Source organism: Aythya fuligula, chromosome 4, assembly GCF_009819795.1.
Source record: "Aythya fuligula isolate bAytFul2 chromosome 4, bAytFul2.pri, whole genome shotgun sequence".
NCBI lineage: Eukaryota > Metazoa > Chordata > Aves > Anseriformes > Anatidae > Aythya > Aythya fuligula.
In genome coordinates, this window is record NC_045562.1 from 76812010 (window position 1) to 76824027 (window position 12018).

The window sequence follows — 12018 nt, forward strand, 5'->3', positions numbered from 1 at the left end:
GGACAGCTCAGCATCCTCTTGCTGACACCTCCTTTTTTTGGATTTTTTTTTTTTTTTGTGATCCTTTGTGTTTCTTGCTAGTTACATCTCATATCACACTTTGGCTTTTCTGATTTTTTGCTGTTCTGTTTATCCCAGGCTTTTGGCCCAGTTTCTACTTTTGTGCACTTCCTTCTGAAGTTCCAGGTCATTGTCTGAACTACAAGCCCTCCCTTTCCCCCAGTGCTGGGGTGGTTTCTATCATGCCCTGTGGCTTCATTAAAGCACTGCCAGGTTTTCAGATTGCATTTTATTAGACCTAACCTCCAGTTCCCTGAATTCATCACATTGTCTCTGAAAGGCATTTTGAGGTTGCTCCCCACTCTCACACTCCCAGGTATTTCTTCTCTGCTACCTGGAGTGAGGTCTGGGGGAGCAGCCCTGGGACCCAAAGCCCTTGGGTGCCCAAGCCCCATGCTGTGCTGGGAGCCGTTTCCTTGGGGACATCAGGCTGCAGGGGAGCTGCAAGAGACTCCTCGGGGAGGGGGACAGGGTCAGTCCTGCCCCAGACATGGCAATTGTGTCCCTCGTCTTTCCCAGCTTCGTACGCAGTGAGTCCTGATGTCTGGAAGGCAGAACCAGCCCATATCGAGTGCATGCCTAGCAACATCTTCCTCTTCTGTGTTTGTTTTTATCTTGACGAGCTACACCTTCTAATTCACAGGCCAGTCCACATTTACCCTACAGGGTGTGTTATGCCCTGGATCAGCAGTTGGATTAGCATTTCAGGTGTCTACAAAGCCCTCCCCCTGCAGACGTTTGTGCCCTCTGGCACTCACACACCTGTACTCAGGGCAAGGACTAAGGCGCCCGATCCTGCCGGTTCTGGGGCTGACACGCAGTGCCCACCTCTCCAGGCACCTTGTGGGCTTTGGGCAGGGGCTGCGGCTCACAGCGTCTGCTCTGAGCTTACCCTCGCCCAGGAGCTGCCACCACAGACGCAAAACCTGCGGGGTTGGACTGCCCCCGCACCTGGGGAAGGTGTGACAGGGCCAGGGCTGAGCCTCCATCTCCTCCGGACCGTCCCGGAGCGCAGGACGCGGCCCCGGCAGGTCTGGGAGCCGAGGGCTCTCCCGCGGGACGCAGCAGGGCCGGCTCCCCCCCGAGAGGCTGCAGCCCTCCGGGCACCGCCACCCGCCGGCTGCGCTCCCACAGCTCCGGCCCGGCTCTGGGGAGGGGACGACCCCGCTCCCTGCTCGCCCCACGCACCCCAGCCCCGCGGCAGCCGCGCAGGGGGCCCCCGGCGAGGCCAGACCGGGGGGGCGCAGCGGCCGGGTGCCCGGGCTGGAGCCCGGCGGAGCGACCGAGGGCCCGCCCGCAGCCCCCGCGGAGAAGCCGCGCTGCTGGCACCCGGGGTGCGGCGGGACGGGCACGGTAGGCACGCGTGCACGAGCATCCACGCACACCGAGGCGCGCAGACAGGCGGGAGCGCTCTCGGGCGTGCACGCGCCCAAGCAGTTACACCCGAGCGCGCCCACGGACGCGCGGGCTCCGGCTCGCGGGCTCAGCCACGCGTGCCCGGCTACGGCCACACGCGCGCCCCCGACACTTTCGCTCCCGGCCCCGCCCCCTCAGGGCCCCGCCCCTCAGGCCCCGCCCCCAGCGGCCACCGCCGCTCGGGCCCGGCGCGGCGCGGGAGCGGCAGCGGCAGCGCGGGGAGCGGCGGGCGCGGGATGGAGCCGCCGGCCAAGGAGGGGCCGCTCTTCGTGCAGCACAGCCACAAGTTCGGCACCAAGGTTCGGCGCCCCGCCGGGACGGGCAGCGGGGCCGGGGCCGGGCGCTGTCTGAGCCGTCTGGGCCGGGCCGCCGTCCGCTAACGGCGCCTGGGGAAGTCGGCCCGGGGTTTTGCCGGCGGCGGCACCGGGCGGCGAGGGGCAGGGCGGGGCGGGGCGGGCGGCGGCGGCGGCCGGGCTCGGCCGGGTTGTGCCGGGGCGGCCCCGCGGTGACCCTGGTGCTTTGCAGAGGTGGAAGCGGGGCTGGTTCGCGCTGTTCCCGGCCAGCCAGCACGGCGTCGCCCGCCTGGAGTTCTTCGACTGCAAGGAGCCGGCGGGGCCCCCCGGGCGGCTGGGCACCCGGCGGCTGGACAAGACGGTGGTGCGGCTGGCCGACTGCACCAGCGTGGCCCCCGCGCCCGCCGAGAGCGGCCCCCGCGCCGGCACCGTCGCCTTCCGCCTGGAGACCAGCGGCAGGAGCTACCTCCTGGCGGCCGACAAGCAGCAGAGCGAGGAGTGGGTGGCGAAGCTGTGCGAGATCGCCTTCCCGGTGAGCGGGGCGGGGGTGGCGCCTCTGGGTCCCGGCGTGGCGGCGGGCGGGGGGCGTTGTGCCCCTCTCCCCCGGGGGTTCCCGCCCGGTCCCCCGTGCTGCTGCCGCGTGGAGCCCTGCTCGTCCCCTCCGGGCGTCTGGCAGGGCTGGCTGGGCAGCGGTTCCTCTTGGCCCAGCTGCCGCTGCCTTTCCCGCGGTGGAAGCGGAGCCCCGAGCACGTCGGGGTGCCTGACTCCTGGGGCAGCCCCTTGCCCAGCACAGGGGTCTCTCCCTGGTGTTGGGGACGTGCTGTCGGTGCTGGGCCCACGGCACAGCCCTTGGGCTCCCCTAGCCTTCCCCAGCACTGGCGGTCAGTCTGTCTGCCTCGTGAAGGCGGTGTGCAGGACAGCAGTGGCCCGCAGGTGCTGTCATCCGCACTGCTCCACAAGGGCAGTGCCTGCCTGCCTGGCTCCACGGGTGCTCCACGCTCCCTCCCAGGACGGATGGGCTGTGCAGCCCTGGGTTGTGCTTGGCAGTTGCAGGTTGTGTGTGCAGGGCTCGGCTGCCCTGCAAGATGGCTGCTGCACAGCTGGCAGCCCCAGGGTCCTCCCACGAGGACCCAGGTGTTACTCAGCGTGACTTGCCTCGAGCATCTCCCTGCTGCCACCGGCTGCCAGTTGGCCCAGCCAAGAGGCACTGGGAGTCACTCCATGGCACTGTTCACACAGATGGTGTTGGCAGCCTTTGTCCTGGAAAGGGCTCTTGGGGCTTAGCTGGGAATCCATCATGGGCCTTCAGCGTGGCAGGGGCAACGAAAAGGCAAGGAGCATTTGCTCAGAGCAGGGCTGTGTCTGTGCCTTAATTTGCTTGGCAGTTGCTAATTGTGTACTTGAGGTCCAGAAGCAAGTTAACAGTTTAGGAAGAGGTTGGCAAAGGGCTGTGAGAACGGCACTGGAACAAGAGACATAGGAGCTACGTGTGCTCTCTCAGCAAGAAGCTAAAGGTCCTTGGTTGTAATTTTTGCTCATCTGCTTGGAGAGCATGACTTTGTATGGTGGTGTTTGTTGCCACCCAGAAGGCGAGCAGGGTCTGACGGATTGGCAACTGGGGTGGGAAGAGATGATTTGAGTTCAGAACAGAATTTATTCTTCTTTTGAAGATGAGGGAAGGCGCAGTCAAGCAGCCCTCCGGGGCTCTTTGCTGCCTGACTCCAGGCTGGAGTTCTACTTCTTTGGATGCTGTAGCTGAACAGGAGAGCTGCTGCTCTCAGACATTGTGTTTCAGCACTCCCCATTCTCTTTAGGAGAAAGAGAGGGGCCTCATGGCCTTGTTTGGGCCTCACCTCTAGTTGAGGAGCTCATGTGACCATTTTTAAACCGAAACTGTGACAGCTTGCCTTCTGCAAGATGTGCACTCTGCTGCAACCCCATCCCTCCCACGTGACCCTGAGAAACAGCTTCTGGCTCAGTCTGAGACCAGACCCTTGTGCAGAAGCACAAAATCTGCCGGAATAGCTCTTGCAGGGCGTCTGTGAACCTCTGGTGTGTGTGGGGCTGTCCTGGAGGAGGGTCCATGTGTTTCCCCTGGTGGCAGCAGGAGTGCACCCCCCACACGGGCTCTTAGGGGACCCTGCTGTGGGGACATGGCCTCTGGCAGAGTGTGTGCGTTGCGCTTTCAGTTCTGCATATGCTAAAAGTAGAAGTGCTCGCTTCCCTCTGCGGTCTGAGCACCAATACTGGCACTGTCTTCCTGCCTGCCTGCGCAGAAGAACGCAGTCCCTTGTGTTACTGGGTCATCTCATCTGCTCTCCCCTAGTTTGTGTGGCTGGCGGAGTGCCTGGACCCACACCATGCTTTGGGTGCCAAAGTTGCCCACGCTGGAGTGCATCTGTATGGAAGTGGAGCTGTTTGTTGCCTCCACACCAGGCACCTGCATGGACAAGCCCAAGCTGGAGCTTGCAAAGGAGCAGTGGTGGAGCGGGCACGTGTGGTCCTGGGGGCCATGTTGGTGGTTGCTTACACTGTGCCAGAGGAAGGGTCTGGGGGGACTGCTTCATCTGCACCCTGTCCCGTGCACTGAGCTTGGTGCAGCTGAGCTGTGTGGGACCAAGTGGGTGAGGGTGGCAGGACCCAGGGGATGTGGGACTGGGGTCAATGGCTGCAAGGAGTTTGGGGAGGGGAGCGGGGCTGCTGTGGGTGGAGGGGCTGGGACTGATCTGTTCTCCCTTGTCAGGGGAATGGCCCCAGCAATGCTGGCGTGGCAGCCCAGCGTGGCAGAGAGGGCAACGGGGAGGCGCCGGCCCTGGAGATGGCTGTGAACTCCATCTACTACTCGAGAGATGAAGGTGGGACCTGCCCTGCACTGGCCTTGGGCCTCCCTTCCCTGGGGCTGTCCTGCTGCTGCGCCCTTGCAGAGGCTCTGGTGGGCAGTGCCGGGGCTTGCAGGGAACAGGGGATGGGGTTTCTCTGCCTCCCCTGAGCACCTCCATTCCTGCAGTGAACGCATTCTGGGTGACAGTGCAGCGGACCGAGGCTGCAGAGCGATGTGAGCTACGTGGTGCCTATGTGCTCAAGGCTGAGCGTGACAGCCTTGTCCTGAAGGACCCACGGACAAACGAGATCCTCTATGTCTGGCCCTACCGGCTGCTTCGGAGATACGGCCGGGACAAGGTGGGTGTATAGCCATACATGCCATGGGCCTGCCTGTGCCCCCACAGGCTGTCCCGTACTGCTGTGCCAGACCTGCTTGTGGCAGCCGTGTTGTGGGCCCTGTCAAATGCCGGAGGTGCTACAGACCACGGTGACCACAGTGGGGTCCCTGGGGCATCTGTGATCCTTGGTCTGTTCCCAGCTCCCCACATGTGTCACCGTGTAGGAGCGTGGATTGTGGGGCTCCCATCCCTGCCAGGGACCCGGCTCTGCAGGGCATTTCTCTGTGCGGTTCTTGCAACACTCCCATTGAGGCCACTGCAGCTCTTGCCCACCCCCATTCTCTACTCCCAGCCTGTGCTGCCAGCTGTGCGTTCATGCCATACCTGCCAGGGAGCTCAGCTGTCTGCAGGCCTGGCTCCAAGTACTCCCTGGATGCCGTCCATCCTTCCTGTAGGACAGTGGCCAGAGCGGGAGGGGTTGTTCAAGACACCTGTTATATTATATGTTTATTATATTATATGTTATATATATAGTTGTTCATCTTATGGGGCACACTGCTATGAGCCTAGCTGACCTGTGCAGGCCTCCCCAGTGTCGTGTAGCAGTGGGTTCCCCCACCTGTCCTCCTGCTACACTGAGCATAAAATGTACCTGCTGTGCTGGAGGCAGAGGAAGTGGTCTCCCCAGGGCTGTTTACAGAAGCAATGGTGTCAGCTGCAGCCTGCTAGTGGCACTTTCTGCGGCACTTTACCAAAACAGAAGTAGACACCAAGCTGCTCTTGGGGAGGCAGCTGGCTCATCCACAGGATCTATGCCGGGGCAGGATGAGAACCAAGTTGTGTGAGGAGCAGGTGACTGCACACTCAGGTCACCGGTGGTGACAGGTTGGCTGTGCTTGTGTTTGGCAGCACTGACCCACAAAGGAAGTCTGGCCCCAGAGGCTTTTGTAGCAACCCAAGAGACTGCTGCTGCATATCAACACCAGTAAGACAGAAAAATCTCCCCTGGATTCAGGAGCAGAGGTCCAAGAAGGGTCTGGACTTCTGCTGGTGGAAACCTATGCCTGAGTGTGTTCAGGCCTAAGGAACACAGCCTTGGTGCAAGACTTTTCTTTAAAGTACTTCATGCCATTAACAGTAATGCTTGTAAGGCAAATGCTTTGCTTACTGTTGGTAGGGAAGCTGCTTCTTCTGGCCTTTCTCTCATGAAAAGCTGTGCTCTTCTCTCTTGGATCTTGTTTCTGGATTGTTTCCCTTCTCCCTGACTGATGCTGGTTGACCCAAGATGCCAACAGTGATTTCCCCTGCTAAGCTATTGCTCACCCTGCTCCCTCAGGGAGCTGAGGGAGCAGGGTGCTCACTGAAGTCTCTCTTGCAAGATGTGCAGGACCAGCACCATAGCCAGTGCATGTCAGCAGAGTACAGCCTGTGTGAGGCTCTGGAAGGGTAAGTGCTGAAAGTCATGTGACACTTGGCTTCCATTGCAGGTGATGTTCTCCTTTGAAGCTGGCCGGCGCTGTGACTCTGGCCCAGGGAACTTCACCTTTGAGACCAAGCAAGGCAATGAGATCTTCCGCCTGGTGGAAGACTCCATCCGGGAGCAGAAAGCACAGGTGGAGGAGAACCGGCAGAGCTGTGATTCACTGGATTCAGACAGCCCCAGTGTGGTCCTGATTCGCCAGGCCCTGGCCGACTCTCTGAGCCTAGAGCTGCCCGTGGAGGGGGACGACACTGCAGCACCCAAAGCAGGACTGGCACCCAGGTCCATTGCTGCAGTGGAGGAGAGAGACACGGTGTCTCTGCTGAAGAACCGGACCCTGCCAGAGCCCCCAGTGCTGCAGGCCAAGCCCACCGTCCCCAGCACGCCCCCGCGCTCCCCTCTGCCCAAGGCACCACGAGCTGCGCTACTGGCTGAAGACCCCTCCAGCCTGTACTCAGAGCCCCTGGACTCGGTGAAGGGCTTCCGGCCCTGGCTGGACCCGTTGTACTCGGACCCCGTTGACAGCAAGGCCGCGAGTGGGGCCCCAGATGAGGCGAAGCTCCGGGTGCCAGCACCACTGTACACGGGCGCCTATGAGCAGGTCCGGGCCGAGGCTCGCAGCCAGGAACCTGGGCGGAAGGAGCACATCTATGATGAGCCCGAGGGCCGCGCTCCACGTGCAGTACCCTCTGCTGCCTGCATCTATGATGAAGCGCGGCCCACGGGCGAGGCCTGGCGTACCCAGGGTCACGATGGCAAGGGCGGCTACGAGTATCCCTATAACCCCAGCACTGATGACTACTCAGTTCCTGCCTTCCAGGCCAAGGCCAAGGGCCCTAAGCCAGTGCCTGCCCCCAAGCCCCCAGCAGCATTTATCCCCAAAGGTGTCGAAAGAAGTGGGGACCCTGGCAAGCGGCGAGGGAACCCTGCTTCTGAGAAGGCAGTCATCAAACCCAGCCTCAACAGCAGCAGCAACAACAACAACAAAGTGGAGGTGCTGTACAGCCAGGTGGTGAAGCCCCAGCAAGGGCAGAAGAAGGAGCAGTCTGTGGATGAGTGCAGCTTGTCACCTGTCTATGAGGACTTAGGAGAAATATAACATGCCGCTGCTCTGTACCTGTCTGGGGGAGACTGTGGGGCCTAGACCCACTTGTGAGTGGCACAGGCTACCGTCCTCCATTGGTCCTGTGGGTGGCTTGGGTTTGGGGACTGTGTGGGACTGGGCAGAGCCCCTCCTGCTCACGAGCACCCAGGGACTGCATCTCCCTGGGTCCTTCCCGCACCTGGGAGCCAGAATGCTGCAGCTGCTGTAGGTGCACTTCCTGGCTCAAGCCAGCTCCTCTGACACCTCCTGATGTGTCAGGAGGGTTGGCTGTGTTGCACTGTGCCTGCTGCTGCGAATCCAGAGGCTTTGGTTCTGCTCTGGCTTCTCTGGGTAGGCCACAGGGCTGAGATGTCTACTGCAATGCCTGGAGGACTGCTTGCAATCAGTCTCCAGAAGTATTTTTATACAAAAGTATTTTGATATTAAAATCTGTATGTCTCAGAACAAAGTGTTTTCATGTAGCATGTCTAGACTGTCAGGCACGTGACTGGGGAATCACAGAATCACAGAATTTCTAGGTTGGAAGAGACCTCAAGATCATCGAGTCCAACCTCTGACCTAACGCTAACAGTCCCCACTAAACTATATCCCTAAGCTCTACATCTAAACGTCTTTTGAAGACTTCCAGGGATGGTGACTCCACCACTTCCCTGGGCAGCCTGTTCCAATGCCTCACAACCCTTTCAGTGAAGAAGTTCTTCCTAACATCTAACCTAAAACTCCCCTGGCTCAACTTAAGCCCATTCCCCCTCGTCCTGTCACCAGGCACGTGGGAGAACAGGCCAACCCCCACCTCACTACAGCCTCCATTGAGGTACCTATAGAGAGCGAATGCTGGTGCATCACTGCATCATTGTGGTGCCTGGTGCCCCTGCTGAGTGGTGCTCACACTCTCACACTCATGCCAGTCTATCTGCGCCAGAGCTGCTGAGCTAAGGGGAAACTGCAAAGAAAGTGGGTGCCAGGTCCAGCAGTGGCTAGGATGCCCTGATGCCAGCGTGTTAAGGCACATGTGTTAAACTCACGGATGCCAGTGTTGGTCTGGATGTGAAATGCTGGGATGACTTGAGCAAGTGCAGGTCTTTTCCAAGCTTAAGGCTGGGCAGAACCAGGCTCCAGGTCTGTGCTGGAGCTCAGTGACTGTTGATTGGTCACAGGGTCCCTCCTTCCCCAGCCTCATCCTTCTGATTCCCTTCCTCCCACCACCCACCTTCAGAAGGTGCAGTCTGGGTTCCATTAACTTTAATGGCAAATGCTGTGATCTGACTGTGGTCTGAGGTGAGGGGTTTGGCTGTGAGTGCTGTGTGGCTATCCTTGGACAGAAACTTGTGCAAGGGAAAATAGGTTTCCCTTTTCATGTTGGTAATGGTTATGAGAGAATTTCTGTTCCTTCCGTGTAGGGCTGTGTCAGGCATCCTGGAGTTGTCTGTCTCTGAGTTTGGGGCTAAAGATTTCTGCAGGTTTGCCAGCCTGTTGACAGAGACAGCAGCAGAGCAGCGGTCTGACAACCTAGCAGTCTGTTACCTCTGTGCAGAGAGCTAAGCATGAATTCTCCAGCCCCAGCTCAGACCCAGGGAGTCATAAACCAGTGGGGAAGTCTGGAGGGCCAGGTTCGTGTCCCAAGACTGGGGAGATGGAAACAAGGCAGCGAGCTCTGAATAGGTGTTTGGTGCCCAAGTTGCAGGGGGTATTCCTCAGTCCTGTAACAGTACAGCATGTGTGTAGCCTGGACCAATTTTTCGCTGTTATCCTGTGCTGGTCCTCTTCCCTGCTGGGGTTTTGCTGCAGGAGATGGGAGGAGGTCTAAGCGGCTTTGGGAGCCTGAGAGAGGCTGAGGTGAGCCCAATACAGGCATGTGTCTCCTCCTCATGCCTACCTGCTGGGTGGCCCTATGCAGGTGCTTCATGTCCTGGGAGCTGTCTGCCCAGCCTCACAAGGGAAGAGTACTGTGCATGCTCATAATCCTTGCTTGTGGCGCCAGTGTCAGGCTCCAAGACCTAAATGATGATGAGCAGCCTTCTGGGAGCTGAGCTCTGGGGCTCTACTTTCCATACTATGGTGGGTATTTGTGTATCTCCATCACTGCTGCCACTGTGTCTCAGGGTGGTGCATTGGCTCCAAAGCAGCTGACCCAGCTTTCACTAAAGAGACTGCTAGGGAAGAAGGAAAATGCTCGAGCATCTGTGCCAGAACCATTGTCCTTGCCACAGCACGACACTCCTTCTGGGTGGGATGAAAAGATATTTGTTCTTCTTGCTTCAGCAATGATGTCCTCTCTCATAACAGCTGGCTTAAAACTAAGAGGTAACAACACAAGGCAGGAGGAACACTTCTACATGTGGCCTGTTCTGTGTCAGCAGTGTATGCAGCCTGGAGGGCTCTTGCTGATCTGGAGAGCAGTCCATTTTTTTTCTGTCTCAGTCTTGTGGACCAGACTTGTCATCTTTCTCAAACTGCTGCTCTGTGCTCTACTTTATCTCCATTCTGCAGCAGTTCAGGGTGCCATAGATGCTTTGGGAAAGCATTAGAAACAAGGCAAATACAGAACGAGCCTTTGGCTTGTCACACCCATCCTGTAGCCAAAGCATGTCTGCAATGAACTTTAGGAGCAGGAGATGATTCTCCTGGATTTTGTCTGGATTAGGGTTTCTTCTGTCCTTCCCTTCCCTTTGCCCTGCTTCCACTGTCTCCTTACAACTAAATTCCATGTGTTTAACAGTGAAATGACCAGGTGCAGAATGAAGATGGCCCTGGCACATCACTGTAATTGTGTGCCATAGCTGAATGCAGTCTGCATACTTGGGGAAACAGCATCCTGGCAGCCAGTCCTGAGTCAAGGCTTTGCTGAGATGCCTGGGGATACACAGCTCATTCTTGATGGCTCACTGTTTTCTTGCACTGCAGAAATGGTTCTGGACAAGCAAATTTGCTTATGCCTTGTCCGGGTGCTATGAGCCAGACTCAGTGTAGCATGGAATGTCATTTGGATATCAGACTTCCTCGTGTGAGGACAGCCTGTGTGCCTTCCTGTTCTCTGTGAAAAGCCCAGACCCCAGATTAGCTGAAAAATGCTCCCAAGTACAGCAGGTCTAGCAGCCGCTGGCTGGGATTAAGAAGTAGTCTTGGTCTCTGTAGGCCAGGTGGCAGTTTTTACCAGGAGAAAACGACTTGGGAGCTGCCATTGCCCAGCCATCCTCTTCCTCTTCCTCTTTGTATTGCCTTTTTCTGTTTCCCATTGTGAAAAATGCATCCTTTTATAACCACTTCCTCCTCCCATTTGGGGCCCTAGTATGGTGCAGGTGTGAGACAGCTGTTCTGCCAGGTTATTTGTTCCCATGTTGGTATTTGGGAAAGCACCCAAGTCCCTTCTGGCTGTCAGGAGCTGATCACTGTACTGTGGTGATCAGGTGGAGGGCTATTCAAAAGGAATCCCCCAACAGCCCCAATTTTTTTTTGACTTGCTTCTCTTTATAGTCCCTTTTCCCTCTTCACAACTTTTCCTTTTAGCAGCCTCCTTCCAGTCACAATAAACCACTGGTCTGTTTGTTTACTTTTTCCCACTGATAAGGTTGCTAAAGTAATTTCCATCTGAGTCAACAGAGCAGTAAAGGAGAGGGGGGTGGATTATTTTATCTTCTGATTTTGTCACTTTTATGTTGTCTGGTTTGCATGCCCCAGGTGGGACGATTTGCATGTGCCTTACTGCCATTTGTTACTGGACACTCCCCAGTTCCACACCCCCTGAGCTTGTTAAGAGACAGGTAAGGACTGGCTGCTTACCTGCATACCCCAGGAAATGCATCTCCCCATGCTGTCAGGGATGTCTGCCTTGTCCTTGAGGTACCTTCCCTTAATGTCTTGCCCTGAGCAGCTGCCTGCAATGCAACCTCCTGCCAAGTATGGAGTACTCCTGGGGCATGAGAAGAACAGGCCCATGCAGGAGAAACCGGTGGCAAGGTGGACCCAGGCTTTGCATGCAACTGTAGAGATGTGTAGTCAGGCAGTTGTTCAAGGCACAGCTCCCACAGAGGCGCAGAGGAAGCAGGTTGCACTTCTCAGACTTAATAACATCTGTGTGATTCCTTCCCCTGCTCTCCACACTGGGAAGGGTACTGCTGCCCTCATCGAAGCCTCTGCAGCTCAGTAGCGTACTGTTAAGATTCAAGATTGAGATGAGACTACCAGTGTCAGAGGCAAACAGGTGCTATCATTACCTTTTCTTCTGTTGGGTGCTTTGCCACCTTAGCGGTGCCTCAGGAACAGGTAGACAATAGGTGGCAATCAGACCCTGTTACTGAGCTGAGATCCTGGAGGAAACAGCTCACTCTGCTCTCCTGCTGTTGCAGTCCCTCGGGGAGTGTGCTGCCTGCACCATGCCCTTGGTCAACCGCAGCTGTTTCTCAGGAAGTGCAGGTCAGTGCTAGGATTGCTGCACACCATATGCATTATAGACCACAGGCAGTAAGGTAATGTTATATGGGAGAACTTTATTTTGAAACAGCA

The 12018-nt window shown here is 57.6% G+C and overlaps 1 protein-coding gene across 2 annotated transcripts; it reads left to right on the forward strand.

Moving 5' to 3' along the window:
• Positions 1-1712: 1712 nt before the first annotated feature.
• Positions 1713-8033, forward strand: DOK1 (docking protein 1). Of its 2 annotated transcripts, XM_032186756.1 has the most exons (5): positions 1713-1775; positions 2002-2301; positions 4513-4624; positions 4777-4949; positions 6418-8033. In XM_032186756.1, the coding sequence occupies exons 1-5, from the start codon at positions 1713-1715 to the stop codon at positions 7507-7509; spliced, it is 1740 nt and encodes a 579-aa protein (XP_032042647.1). In that variant the 3' UTR covers positions 7510-8033. The 2 variants fall into 2 exon arrangements, with proteins under 2 accessions (XP_032042647.1, XP_032042649.1); XM_032186758.1 differs by lacking the exons at positions 4513-4624; positions 4777-4949.
• Positions 8034-12018: the final 3985 nt, after the last annotated feature.